Raw genomic sequence first — 15,339 nt, forward strand, 5'->3', positions numbered from 1 at the left:
AAAGGATTTAGGTATTCAATAACTGATCCTGTTCTCTTTATTTTAAGGAGGTTGGGTATATCTTGAAAGATATAAAAGGATCAATTTTGAAATTCACCACCCAGAATTAGTCACAGGGCAGGAATTCCACCCTGGAAGCTATCTTGGCCAGCACATACACCCTCCTGGGCCTGCCTGAGTGCAAATTGACTCAAGACATTCCCCAGTCCAGGGACAAAGTGCTACAGGCCACTATCTGATTTTGATAAAAACAATACACCAAGGGATTTCTCAGCTCTTAGCAGGAAAGAGGTGGCTGAAGGATTACTGGGAAGCTTCATTTTTTTCTTTCCTTTCCCTTTGTCCCTTAAGGGTCCAAGGGATGGTTGTCTCTTCTGTCAGGTACAGCCAGGTTTGGTTCCAGATATTTTATCCCCAAGTATTGTGAATATCTCCAGCAAGAATATCTCTGCCTTGCAGAGAGCAACAGCCAGATTCAAGTCAATTCTGCAAGATTTATCATGAGCTGCTGTGACACCTGGTTGAATACAGACCAACACTGATAAACTCAGTCCCTCCTGAGGATTCCTCCATTTAAAGTAAATTACAATAGTGGTGTCAAGAAAATGCAATTCTCTCTCTATTCTAGTATAATTTTGCCTATGCCCACAGTGACTCCATCCTGCCCCTCTAAGATGATGAGGACACAGGTTCCAAAAGCTCTGGGGTCCTCACTCTTTAACACCCATTCACTGGGAACAAGCTTCCATCTTCCAAGATGATTATTCAAAATGACAGAATACAGAATATAAATAGATTTTGGTTGATTTGACAATGGTGAGTAAATCCTACAACATAATTTAAAATTTAATGCCTTTCAGAGCAACAAGAAAATCTGAAATCCTCAGCTGTGTGCCCTCTTTTTTTCCTTTGGACTAAAGAGATATAAGAATTTAGAATTAGAGGTATAGACTTCACATATCCAGCTGGCTTTAGGAACAGGCATCTGTGGTTCTTTCCCAGAGTACATACATACCTAGGAAATTGCATACATTTAGTACACATGACCAGAAGTTTCATTAATGGGCACAACTCTAAATGATCTCACCCAGCTCCCTAACACAGAATAGCAGTGCCAGCACAGAAACCCACACAAGCTGATTTACCCCACCAAAGATCCCCCTCCCAAAGCAAACACCAGGTACCTCCATCCTGCCTCTCCAGACACACATTTTCCTTCATGGTCTTCAAGAGTGATATCTTCATTTCCCCTCCATCAGATGCAAAATGTTCAAAATAACAGCCTGGTTACTACCAGAACAGTTACTATTATTTTCCAAGACAGGATTAGTTTGGTTGGTTTTTTTTTTTTTTTCCTTAACTGGCACTTTTTTTGTTTTTAAAAAAGCACTGAGAAGGGCAAAAATCACTGAATTGGAGCCAGTTCATTAACACTCCACAGTGTTATGAAAGGCAGAAGGTGTTGCCAGGTGTACACTCATAAGCAACAGAAATTTATGGTGTAAGCAAACATAGATGGAAAAGTCTACTTAGATAATTAGTGCTCATGCAGGGAGACTTTCTGGGCTCTGCTCTCTGCTAACACAAATGTTGGAAAAATTGACACTTTCTACAGTAAATCCAGCTAGAGAGGAAAGGAGGCTGAGGCTTGTCCTCCTCTGCACTGGAAAAGAGATTTTTGCACCGAGCAGGACCTGAATCGACAGCTCATAAAGCAATGGCTCAACCAAGGCAAATTCCCCAAAAACTCTGCAGCCACAGGGGCAATGCAGGGGTGCAGGACTGGGGGGCAGCCCCAGGACTCAGAACTGAGCTCTGCCTAGCAAAGACAATTAACCTGTGTCTAACAACCACTGCCAACTGCTCAGAGCAGCTCAGCACAAGCTCCAGGCTGGGGATCCCACCCCAGCACAAGGTGACTGCCTCAGAAACTTCTCCTTTTTGGGGAAGAGTTGCTGAGAAAAGACCCACGCAAGGGGTGAAGAGAAGTCAAAAATGGCAATGCTTGAACAGCAATTTGCCATCAAAGTCACACATCCCCAGTTCCTTGGAGGAGAGGGATCAGATGACCGAATCCTGACTCCTGACCTGACCCAGGCAGATACCATGAGGTTAAAGGTCTGTGCACTAACACAGAGAGAGCTGGCCTCCTAAAACTCTCCCTTAATCAGTAACCACCAACTCAGAATAAGACATCTAATCTGAAGCTATTTAAAATTCAAACAAACCTTTCCAAGTAATTGCTGCTACTTTCCCTCATATTCTTCTTCCCATTTCAGTTTCACAGGCCATAAACTCTATAGAAGATAATAACTTCTGGACTTCCAAGGCTTCCTTTATTAAACTGCCTTACACCCACCAAAGAGGACGGTCATGTTTTTAACAATGCAGCCAAAAATGAATAGAGCACAACAGTTTTAATCTGCTTTGCTAAGTCAGTCTTTAGTTTTCCAAATACATCTCTATAAATAATCCTTAGCTGCACCACTAGGCTAGAAGCTTGAACTTCAGAAAAAAAAAATAAATATAGAATTAGTGCTCAGTAACCGCCAAAGAAACCACCCACCCTTCCCCAGAAGAAAACAACCACCTCTTTTTGCTTCAACCTTAGATCCAAGGCCATTAAAAGATTTTCTGTTGACCTCAGCAAGTTTTTGGTGGGTTTTTGGTATTTTTTGAGGGGGAGGAGGGCTGGCTTTGGGTTGTTTGGTTGGGGTTTTTTTTCCCTACACTTTTGGTTGCAGCTGCCAGAGCTAGGATGGTTTTAGCTTGGGGCTGCTATGGGGTTCAGGTAGCTCCAGGAGCCCACGAGGCAGAATTCAGCTACTCAGCTAGCCAGGAATGAGACTTTGGGAGTCACCATAGAAGTTCCAAGGGTAGCTTTAGTTCTTCGAAGGGTTCTACCAGCAAAATCCAGATACATAGCACAGCAAGGGGTTTTTATAGGTTTTAGGGGGACTGAAATTCTAACCAGTAAAACTGTAAGTTGAAAACTATCCAATTACTTTAAGATTCTAGATGAGAAAAGACCAACCATTCAGTAGGTCAGAAATCCTACATGACAACAGCGCTTTCAGCAGGGAGGTGGAACATTTCTCAACAAAGGTTTCATTGTCTCAGTGTACAAGATCCCAGGGGTCCTTTTCAGGGACAGCTGTGCCACCCACACTGGGTGAAGCAGAGGAATCACAGCAGAGCAGGAGGAGCCCTCACCTTGTAGCCTCCAATGCGATGCTCCTGCTTGAACTCCTTGCCGTTCTTGAGCCAGCGCATGGTCGGCGTCGGGTTGCCCATGGCAGGGCAGCGGAACTTGACGGTGTTGGCGGCCGGCACGGCGTGGAGCCTCTTCTCCATCTTGTCTGTGTGTGTCCAGTAAGGAGCTCCTGTGACAAAGGGACACAGCCAGAGACATCAGCAGTCAGAAACTGAGCTCCCTCTCCAGCCCCGTCCGCCGGCGCGAAGAGCCGCGCCAACGCGGTTTGAGCAGTTTGGAGATCGGACCCTGCAAGTGTCAGCCAGGCTCAGTCTGCTGCTCTGAGAATTTAATTTGTGACCAAATTCCAGTAATTAGCCATAGACAATCTTTATTTTGCATACGTCAAGACACAAGGAATGGCTTTTTTTTTTTTACCTTGTTTAGTTACTGATGTAACTCGTTTCATTACAAACTCAGAATTTTTGGATCTTGGCTGTGAAGTCAAACAGCTCAAGACTGAAAATGCTTGGAAGCATCAGCCTTCCCCTTTCCCCTCTGTAAGAACTGTGAACTGTGCTGCTACTGCCACAGAAACCACTGAAATGTATTTACAAATGGAACACGTTTCTGAAATCTTAACCCAAGCAGAGGAAATGTGGATCAGCAAAGAATATTTGTCATTTTGGAGGGGTTTCCCACACTAATGAGCCTCTTGAAGTCCAAAGGGTCAGTGACATCCAAAAACATGGCATAAAATGAGAGTTTCCCTCTCTCAACCCACATTTTCTGAGGTGATCACGTTTCCCAGACCCTGACATGGCTCTCACTCACTCCTTGCCATGTCCTGGCCCAACCTGTGTCCACAGGAACATCATGAGAGCAACATTTCTACTGCACCAGTAGAGGAAACACAGCAGAACAAAATTTACAACTACCCATGTTTTTACCCCCACAGAACTAAACTTGAATACACATACCCAAAGACAAGGTTATCCCATACTCTGGATCCTTCCACCACTTCATCTAAATTTCTCAAATTCTTCATGGCATTGCTTCAGTTGTCTCACCATAACAATTTTTTTTTTTTAGTTAAAGATTCAAGATCTTTTTAATAGTAGGAAACATTAATTTCTTTTACAATGGAGTTTTCCTGAAGCAAATCAGATTAGCGTGGAATTTTTAGGACTAGAGGGATCCAGAAAAATAACTCCATTTCTCTCAGCCCTGTTTCATTTCCTTCATTAGCAGGCCAACACTCCACTATAAATAAACTCTTCCGTTCCTCAAATATTTATAGCAGTTCTTACAATCAGTGCAAACTCAGAAATCCTGCTACCCCCCTCTCTAAATAAAAATACAGCTGGACAGAAAATACAGGAATAAATCCTTTAACAAAGTCTCAGTCAGTATAAAGAAAACATTCTAAAAGCAAGTCCTATAACGATGCTATGAACGATAAGTGTTTGGGTTGGTTTTTTTTTTGCCCCAAGTGGCAATTAGTGTTAAAATTAATGAAGTAGAAAAGCAAAGCAAATCTGTGCATGTAATCAAAACAGAAAATCAAGTAACTATTGAAAATTTAACTGCAACACTAAGAAATTGTTACGTGGACTAAAGTGAATTAGGGATGCAAGGAAAATCACTGTTAACATTATTTGCTGAAAGCAGGATCACATTAAAACAACAGAAGACTTTAAACAAAGCCAACCAGAGGAATTAACTGCCACATGCAAAGACCAAATTACATTACAAGTACACCAGGTAAAGGCAGAATTACATGCTGGTACTGAGGGATTAAAAAGCTGCTTTCCCTGCACTGCTAAAAACTCTTCCACAAGACAACCACTGCTGGGCTGCTCAGAGCTCCCATAAAGCAAACTGGGGCAGGTTAAAGACAATCCACCACCCAAAGCAGTTGTATCAGCATCCCAGCCAGAGCAGATGCATCCTTGAGCCTCCAGGGTCAGGATGCAGCCACAGCAGCTCCCCAGACAAAGCTGCTCCATGCAGGTTTGTACTGTGTTAGAGTGCAGCCCATCCTCTGGTTTTCTTGAAAATAACTATCCTTACCCTCAGCAATCTGCTCCTGGAAAAGCTCCAATACAACAAATGCACAGAGGGGAATCTCTGACAGAGATGGGTGAGGAAAAGAGGCCAGGCAGATGCAGGAATGAAGAGTCTCAGTTTGGTCCCACAGAGGGGAAAGGAAGCCCCCCAGAACAGAAAGGTCTGTTTGGAAAGCTTCCCCTCACACAACCCTCACACAACCCTCAGTACAACCTTCAGTGCTCCTAAATTGCAGGTCAGCTTGGAGAAAAACATGCAGCATCACATATGGAAAACACCATCTGAAAATGCTCCAAGACATCCTACATTTTTCATTACTGGCAGCTCCTCAGCATGTTCAAGGAAAAGAAGAAAAGGCAGCAACATCCACAAGCCATCATACTTGCCCTCAAATTGTGCTTTCATCCAGTGATTGATCTGATTAACCACAGCACTTTTCTTTATAGATTTAATCATCATAAAATAAAACAACTTTTAGTGCTTCTATTTATCTTGAGAGGAAAAACACCGAGCTTCATTAAAACCAATAATGAACGTAGTTAATGAGCAGATACCACCAGGTGCTGACTGCTGTCACTGGCCACATCCATCACATCCCATCAGTGCCACCAGGACAGGTGGAAGGAGGTGGCACCACTGCTAAAGCTCCCAGGAACCACAGGGCAGGCTCCAGCACCAAGCAGGGACGAGCAGCAGGGGAACGGGTGGGAATTCCTGATTGCTATTAGAGCTCTCATTAGTGAAGAAAATATCCTGCTGACCCAACTGCACAGACATTACATCTAATCAGCCAAATCTCCTGCATGTGAAATTGAAATTAGGAAGCCCAGGGGACCACTTCACTTCAGGACTCTTCAGCTTTTATTTGGACTTATCTAATACAAAGAAATACAAAAGTAGTCAACTCCAAGCCTGCCTGACAAGCACCTCAAGCAGGCAATAGAGCTCCATAAGTGACCACATCAAACCCCTCCAAGGTTTTCAGTACTATTGTACTTGACCTTTAATTAAAAAACACTTCTAGGCAACATCCAATTTTTGCTGCTCCCCTGAGTGGGTTTCCACTCTACAGGATTTGATGAATTTGAACCTTGTTTCATCCTTTCTGAAACTCTTCAAGGCATGAAAGGAACAGCATGTGGATTACATTTAGATACTTTTTGTTCTTGGTGCCAATTTACCATTGCTTGGCCCAGAAGAAATTGTTTAAGGGGCGATAAGAAAAAAAAAAAATTCATAAAGCTTCCAGTTGCCTGACCAGAATTCAAGACAGAGCTGCAGCATCTTCAGGGCTGCCCAGAGTCTACAAAATAAATTAGCTGGACTTGATTGTAACCACTGTGACAGCTGCTGCCTTGCCAGCACCAGGTCAGAATTACAGAAATCCCTCAAATTAGGGCTACCTCTCAAAATCACAAGTGGACAGGGCAGTAAGTGCCAGCAATGTCTCTTCCACTGCTGCCAGAGTGATGATCAGCACCTAAGCTTGTAAAAGCAAGTCGTTGGAGATGCCCCTGCAAGAACCAAGCTAAGGCCCATCTTTGGGGCAACAAAGGGGGAAACTCGAGTGCCAACAAAGCCATTATGTGGAGAAAGGGGCTGTTCTGCAGTGGAACCAATCCTGCACCTTCCCCACCAGCACTAATCCCCTCAACAAAAGCTGGAAGTAATAAAAAGCTATTCAGGATGCAGTCTGGAACAAATCTACCACAGTGCTTTTTCAGACAGTTAAAGTATCTGTCAAGCTGAAGGGACAGCAAAGGCAGAGTGAAATCTCTTACTGAAAAATACACAGAGCCAGTGGTCAAATGCACATGGGTGCAACACCAGTGCCCTCTTCTCCCAGAGAGCAGCTGCTCCTCACATCTGCAGTCACCTACAGCCTCCACTGACTTCCAGAGCAATTGTATTTTCTGGGCAGCCTTGAAAATTACACTGGATTTCCTCAACAGCCTTTCTACCTTCTTTTGAAAACCTTGGCCTCTGAAATATGTATTTGCAACACAGGCAAAGAAAATAAAACAGCTTAAAAGAATACTTAGTGGTGTAAATAAAACAGCTTTGAAAGGTTTGTTTTAGTTTTAAGTATGCAGGAATGAGAATGCCAAGGTTCAGCTTCCTGTTGAAGGCACTACAGCCATTTCCTGCTTCATCTCATCATAATTAACATGCCAAGACAGCTGGACTTTATCAGAATTGTTTCATCAAAAAGCAACAACCTTTGAAGACTATGGCCTTTTGTTTCCATCAGTAAAGGCATAACCAGGCCAATTTCCATTGCTTATCCTTAATGATCACAGCTGTAATTTGTATGTAAATTATCAGTTAAATCATTTCAGATCTCCAAAGCTCAAACCATGACCGAGGAAACATTTAAAAGACTTCTGCAAAAGAGCAGCAGCCAGGGACTCTTGTGAGGTCATGGACTTTCCCAGGCTCAACATCCCATAGGCAGGGAAGGTAAAGGACATTTGGCCATTGTGACCACTGCCAGCCCCACAGCACACAGGGAAGACACAGCTCCTGGTTCACTCTTCCATCTGCCCTGTACCACAGCACCTGCAATGAGATGTGGCCTCTTAGTCATGATGGAAAATTTGGAAGAGGAAAAGAAGGCTTACAAGGCACTAGGCACACTGAGTCCCACCCTTAACTTTCACCCATCCTGCCAAATCACAACCCTCTTTCAGCAGCCTTGTGTCAATCCAAGGGAGTTACTGTGATGCAACTTTTCATTGAACTCTGAATATTTGGAGGGTCACGACCCTTCAGTCATTGCCCTGCTTCCAGCTCAGACAGGGAGGCTGTGCTGCTCCCTCAGCAGACAGTGGGCACCTTTAAAGAGCAATCCCTCAAGGAGCTGCTTGTGGAACACTCTGCTCAATCCCAAATCTGCCTTCTTGCAGCTTCCTCCCTCCCACCTCCACTGCACTTTCCCCACCATCCGTGACATTTAAACGTTCACACTGGAGAGGATCTTCCACTCAGGGCAGGAAAAGTGTGCCTGGCCCCTGCTGCAGCACACACCCCTGTCCCAGCAGATGGACACTGTCAAGGGCCTTTCAGCAGCTCCCCAATCAAGATTGATTCACAGTAGCTTGAAATGATAGCTCGTTTTACAAGAACGTCATTAGCACAACTCCTGGCACTGCTCCCTGTGGCTGGAAGGGCAGGAATCCTTCAGAGCCCATTACAGAGCACAGCTGCCTTGAGAGCAGGTCCTTCACTTCTTCCACAAGCCATTTGTGCTCACAATGCACCACCAAAGCCACCACTGCAGAGCAGAAGCACAACTGTCACCAAAAACATTGCACACCCTTTTCTGACCAACACCAGCACAGCTTTAAGGAACAGCCAACATCAGAAATGTCTCCTAAAAGGAATTTCTAACCATGGCTCCTCCTCAGGGCAGTGCTAACACTGCCTGGACTGGTGGGTTTTGCCTAGACTACCTCTCAAAAGCAGTGTCCCTTTTCCAAGCTCTCCAGTTCTCTTGGCCACTGCATTCCTGTGTCAGGGCAGCTCCAGCTGCCTGATCTCAGCCCTTTCCAGAGGCACCTGTGCATCAGCCCAGGGTTAATCACACTAACAGATGGCAGAGGCCAAACAGGCAGCAAGCAACTTATATCACTTTAAATAGCATCTAAAGTTTCACAGCCCCGAGCAGGGGCAGCCAGCACAAAAGGCACTCACCAGGGAGCCCAAAGCTCACACACAATCACCTGCACAAGTGCTCCAGGCTGCACTGCAGCTCCTGAGCAGGATCAGCAGCAAACACTCCCTGCCCACCTGGGTGATGCTCACTGACATCTCCCCCAGTGCATTTCTGTGCTCTCTGTTATTGCCTTCACCAGGCACCAGCAATAGCAAACCACCAGTCACCAAAGGGTTTTTTTGCAACACTGCACAGTGGCATAAAGAGCCAATATGAATTTTACACACTTTTTTTTTTCCCCCTCTTAGAGTGCTCTATTTAGAGATTATTAATAGCTTTATGAATTCTCTAAAGGGGACGAAGTTTAACACATTCAGATAGGCTTAAGACTCTCTTAGCCCATTTTCATCAAGCATAAGTAACATAAAATGTGGGTTTAGCACTGCATTGACTTCTTTGCAACAAACCTTAAGGTCCTTTGCAGACAAAAGAACCTCATTGGCAATTCATTCTCCCTGGGGAGATTTCTGCTGAGATTAGGGATTGAAGGATTTTCCTCATTACAACTTAATTTGTTTATTTTTTTTTTCCAAAGTTTTCATACTACCTTTTAACAAAATGAGCTGGATCTTTGTTTCTCCTGTTGAATTTCTACTCAGGTGCAGGAAAAGTTAGTTCATCTGTGAGAGACTAAACCAGACAAAGACTGAACTTCAATACAGGAAGAAAGGAAACTGCAGAAACGCCAGGAAGAAGGGAAAAAAAGAAAGTACAGACCAGAAAAGCACGTTTAAAAGAACATTAGTTTATTTTTCTTTTTCTTTTCCAAGTTATGATCTACGTGAAACAGAAAACAGAGGAGGACAAAGATGCCACTATTTGACAGTACATGCAGTTAACAATCAAGAAGCTCTGAAGACAGGAGGGCAAAAGATGGGACATAATTTTCCACGTGGATCTTGCTAGAGACTTCTGGCAGCTCGCTGTTACTTACTCATCTGGTTGCTGTCATTCACAAAGTCCTCGGACCCATCATTGTCATCTTCATCATCCCCAGAGGAAAGAGCATCTGCACATCAAAAACAACCAAGTCTTTAAACCAGCCTATTTTTAATTTTACAGACAAATAAATTGATAAGCTACATCTTAGATTGTATATCAAGAAGAACAAGTGTTTATGTTAGTTGTGCAGAAGCTAGAGAAAAAGAAAATCCAGCCTGAAAATGTGCTATTTCCAGGTAAAATTGTAACAAAACTAGCTAATAGTCCTGAAGTGCTGCAAAGTTTCCCCAGGGAGTTTGCTAATTGCACAAAATCTCTTTCCATTTAATATTTTAACTTCTGGTAAAGAAATGCAGTTGAACAGAACTGAGCATCTCCAGAACAATTTATCTCTAAACTTGAAGGATGTAGAACACACATTTTCCTCTTCTGATGCAGGGGGCAAAAAAACTGTGTTCATTCTACTGGCTTTATCATCATTACAGCAACTCTGTCTAATTTAATGCTGTCAGAGTGGCATAAAACAGAGAGCTCTACAGCAGCTGTTAATCACTGCAGAGCCCACGGAGCAAAAGGGAGTAGATACAAACTGAGCCCATTTCAAGGTCAGGACAAGGAGAAAAATCCTCAAAACAGCTACAGAACTCATCTTAACTCGCTGTGCCCCAATGCACTGTCTCATGTTAGCTCCTAATGTGTCTTAACATCCCATTTTACAGCTTCTGCATGCAAACACCTGCGTTTGACTCACTCACCTGTGACATTTACAATGAAGTACAGAGTATCACTGTCTAGGGTCCTAACAGCAGTGCAAGCATAGAGGCCCGAATCTCTGGCTGTGGCATCCTTAATTTGTAAGTACTCCCCAATAATCACTGTCCTATTGTCAGGCCCCAAAGGGAGCCCATCCTTAGTCCAACTGATCATGACGGCGTCTCTCAATTGACAGCGCAACTCAAGCGGCTCTCCTGGAAGGGCTGAGTAAACATCTGGCTGAGAGATTTGGTATTTGGTTGGCGGCTCTGTAAAGGTGGGAGGAAAGGAGGAAAAAAATAGAAGACAAGGGAAAGGAGAGAATTTCCAACACAGGTCAGTGAAGGCCCTTTTCATCCATGGAAATCAAGTTATGTTAAATTAAAAAAAAAAAAAAAAGTTTCATCCAGATTAGCCCAGCCATTCTGTGTTGCAAAACTGAGCCACATGCAGGTTGTTTGTAAGAAGATCACCACAAGTAAAGCTCAGGCAGTTTTGATCAGTCTTGGCATGTCCCTTGTCCCCAGTGCCACACCAACACGACTCTTCTCCTTGGTCACAGAGAGCAGGGGACAATGAGGGGTGCAGAACCTGGAGGCTTTCAAAGCACTTGGAGGAGGAGGAGGGGTTCAAAAATCAAATTCCATTTTCTATCTTAACATTTGAGTCCACAATTCAAATGAATAATTATCTTTCCCCACTCGATTTTATTATTAGTTGTTTTTTTAAATTTTAAACCCTGGGAAGCGCTGTTTTGAAAGAAAAAGATGCCCAAAAACCCCTTCACTCACTAAGCTAGTAAACATGAGCTCCTACACACAGCATATATTATATCTTTTATTTTTCTCCCTGTGCCCATCAAAGTCTCAACATTTTCCTTCTACACTTCTCCATGACAGTAAATTTTTCCTTTAAATTCTTTTTTGCTTCACTGCTTATTTCACAACCTCTCTGAAGTGGAATTCAGCAGAAACCCAGGAGCACAAGTGAAGCTTTCAAAGTCAAAGTACGTACAGAAGTTCCGAACTGGCTCATCCGTCAGCTCCCTTTTGTAACCCAGTAAAAAGAAGAATGTCAAACCACAGTCTTTTTCCAAAAAAACATCCTTGGAAAACTACATCTGCCTACAGTTACTCGAGCTTCATGCCCCCCTTGCAGGGCCAGCTCTCAGCAGGGGGAAGGAACTGCAGCCCTGGGCACTGCAGTGTCAGCACACCTACCATGAGCTCAGGCTATCCCACAAACAGCCACTGCTTCTAGAATTGGCTTCTCCCCACCACCACACTCCCCCTGTCCCAAGGGCCTTGCCAAGGGCTGCAGGAATGGTAAATAAAGGAAAGAAGCAGGGAGGCATCCTGTGTTTGCTCATGGGGAGGGTCAGAGTGCACAGACAGCTGCTCCCCGAGCACCCCGGACACGTCCTGCCTGCACAGGCACCAACTGTGCACCTAGGAATAAATAAAGCACCTCTCTGTCTGCTTGGGACTCTCAGGGAATACTCTTTGATGACTCTTTGATGTCCACACTTCCTTCTAAGAATGCCAAAACCCTGAAACGAGTGTTCTCCTCCTTGGGTTGTCATTTTTAGTATCACATTTTCAACAGGGGAGCCTGAAGCAAGCACCACGTCTGAGCAGAGCTGGAGATGGGAGGCTGGAAATGCTGAAGTTCTGCCAGTAGCTGAGCTCTGTGCAGCCCTGCCAGGAGCAGGGAGTTGGACTTGATGGTCCCCATGGGTTCCTTCCAACTCAAATTTGGTTCCATGGGCACCAGAAGGGTGCAGCACAGTGGGGAACTCATTCCTTTAGATATCAGGTTCTTCTGATGGACTTGGGGACCGAATTTATCTCCCACTCATCCTGCAATCCTGTCACTACAGGAATGTATCCTGTCAAAGCTTCGCCTGCCTTTTTCATTAGGACAAACATATTTTTTCAAAGAACAGATTTGACACACACATCACACCAAGGTGGCACAAAAAGCCCATCCCAACACAACCACTTACAGAGACTGTAAAGCTTCTTGGATTTAGATTTTATAACAAGGTCTCTAAACTTTCCAGCGTGCAGAGTTCCATCCCAGGAGTCTAGGACAGGCTCCAATAGAGATTTATACCCCTTACAAACTAATTCAGTCTTGCTGATACAGTCATGAAGCCACAGATCTGCAATGCAGGTGTTTCACTGAGTGCTACATTATGCTCTTAGAAATCGAATTTCCAGAAGGAGCATGTGCTCCTTTCTATATATATTTCATTACAGTAATGAGTGTGTTTAAGTCTGCTTGAGAATTTTTTTTTAATTAGATTTCACTGTCAAATAAAAAAGGTACCTGAAGCCAGTTACCTAATTTACTTTGAAGTTAGTAAGACTTCTCTGTAACGCTCTACCTGCAAAGAAAATTTCTTTTACAGAGTTTACACTGTGCCAACAATGTACTGGAGTCTAAAAATATCTTTGTTTAAACTTTTTTTTTAAAGCCACTTTGGGTGATGATACCTCAACCTTCCTTTCAGTGCATTAGAGCCTTCTGCTGAACAAATATCACAGGATGAACCCACACACAATTAAAAGGAAATTAAAATTAAAATAATTTTTTAAACATCACATGCCTGATTTCCTATCTTTTTAAACTACTAGCCCCAAATTTGCACTGTCTTTCAACACAAATCCAAATCCAAAATGAAAACAGTACTTTATTTCAAAATTGCAATTTTAAAAAAAAATCCTTTTACAAAGAAAATCACTAGTACACTAAAGAAAAACAAGTTTCAATCAGGTATTAGCATTTGGTACATATTATTCTCCTCCATTTCTTTCTCTCTAGAGTATCAGGGAAGATGCAGCAAAGTGTTGTCATGATATAATGAAGTCATGTTTGGAAATGGTGAGTTATTTCAGGTAAGCCTTTGTGTTGCCAAACTAGAATGTAGCAGCACTTAAGACTGTCACTTTTTATAATGTTTGCCTATAAACTTTTTTCCAGTGTGGGTTTGAAATGGTGCCCAAAAGCAAACAGAGAACAGGTGGGATTCTGAGGCATGAATCCACCCAACAGCTTCAATGCAAAAATCAACCAGTTCAAACTGTTCAGAAATTCCCAGCAGCACATAAACAACCTCTGCTGCAAAATTAACTCTCCCTGGGACACTGTACATGGATTTTTGCACTGCTGAGGAATTCAGGGACAGGTTTTGAACCCATGTCCATGCTGTACCACCAAACCAAAGGATCCCCATGGCTGACAGCAGGATTCTTTCCCTGCTCCCCAGGCAAGGCTTGATGATCTGCTGCCACTTCCAGCTCCTCCAGCCCTCCTGGAAGCTCTGCCTTGGAACTGGATCCTCAGCCACCACCAAGACCTGTGAACCAGCCCTTTGCTGGGTTTGTCAGGTCGGATATAAAGAAGTTTTTAGCATGAGGGTGGCACTGGCACAGGAGAGACAATGGATGCCTCATTCCTTGAGGACAGTGAAGGCCAGGCTGGACAGGGCTCTGAGCAGGCTGGCCTGGCTGGACAAGACAGCTTTTAAAGGTCTTCTCCAATCCAAACCATTTCTTGATTCTAAGGAGGCACGAGATTCCTTTTTAAGCAGATCCTGTGACTGTGGCATTGGCTCCTCCTGCCAAGGTGCACTGCCTGGCAGGGATTACCCCTGTCTGTCACCCCCCAGAACACCAAACAAGCAACTGAGGCAAGTGCAGAATGACTCTGGGTGTTCTTAAACACTGCAGCACAGGGGACACTGCTTCTGTTATTTTCTGCTCTCAGCTACATCCTTATTTGCAATAGTGGTGCACACAATGTATTTAAACTTTATAGGCAGAGCTGTTGAACAATACTGCCATGGAAAACCAAGCTGCTGTTAAATAAACAGCTGAGAACTTTTTCTCTGCCTGCTCATACAGCCTCACAGCATGGTTTATGCCATCCAGCCATCAAGTGGAGTAAAGACTGTTTGTATAAAAGCCATGACCACAATAGAGGGCTGGGGACACTCTGACTGCTCTATTTCAGATCATTAAGATATGCAATTGTATTCCAAATCATGTGTCTGTTCCAGAGTCGGTCACTGAGAGATTTTAACTTCCTTAGGTTTTAAATTATCATCTTCATCATTATTATTATTTGTCTCCATTTAATAAAATGTTAACAAAGAGCTGCTTATCTTAAGTCTGGAGTCATTTAGTTACTTAGTTACAGAGCCAAATAATGAAACCATCAGCTAATAGCTAACCCCAGCAAAGATTCTCACACAACTCTCCAGAGCACAAAAGCCTCAGACCCCATCAAGCCACTTTCACTTCAAAAGGCTTTAGTAAATAACTAAACACTCACCACAGTGTGCCCAGAAGGGTCAACAGACCTGACCTGTCAGGAATCCAAGAGGTTCATTGCAAAATTGAATGTCCCCACAGGGAACACCAGGCTGCCAAGCACCACCACTGCTCTCCTACCCCTCCTCATGGTTTTCCTGGCATTGAGGGAACTCCAGCAGGACCACACTGGGTGAACAGCATGGAATGGGGATGGCAAATGGCTCTCATGACTTTGCAAGCCAAGCCCAAGGCTTCAGGTTCTCCCCAGGAGGCAGCCCAGGTATCACCAGGCAGGTGTGCAGCCTTCCCTCCCACCTCCCAGGGACAAGATGATGAGATTCTCCCTT

The 15,339-nt window shown here is 43.8% G+C and overlaps 2 protein-coding genes across 6 annotated transcripts in view; both read right to left on the minus strand.

The window, feature by feature from the left end:
- Nucleotides 1–15,339, minus strand: part of ATE1 (arginyltransferase 1) — a 233,826-nt gene that overhangs the window by 79,073 nt on the left and 139,414 nt on the right. The gene's annotated exons all lie outside the window — the stretch shown is intronic.
- FGFR2 (fibroblast growth factor receptor 2) overlaps nucleotides 1–15,339 on the minus strand; it is a 79,235-nt gene that overhangs the window by 48,438 nt on the left and 15,458 nt on the right. For 3 of the 5 annotated variants that reach the window (XM_079312624.1, XM_079312623.1, XM_079312622.1), the window contains exons 3-5: nucleotides 10,676–10,942; nucleotides 9,913–9,987; nucleotides 3,214–3,383 (exon numbers count right to left, since the gene is read on the minus strand). In XM_079312624.1, the coding sequence (XP_079168750.1) occupies nucleotides 3,214–3,383; nucleotides 9,913–9,987; nucleotides 10,676–10,942 (512 nt within the window). The remainder of the gene's footprint in view (nucleotides 1–3,213; nucleotides 3,384–9,912; nucleotides 9,988–10,675; nucleotides 10,943–15,339) is intronic. The other 2 variants (XM_079312625.1, XM_079312626.1) reach the window with 2 other exon arrangements.

Source organism: Erithacus rubecula (assembly GCF_903797595.1).
Source record: "Erithacus rubecula genome assembly, chromosome: 9".
Taxonomy (NCBI): Eukaryota; Metazoa; Chordata; class Aves; order Passeriformes; family Muscicapidae; genus Erithacus; species Erithacus rubecula.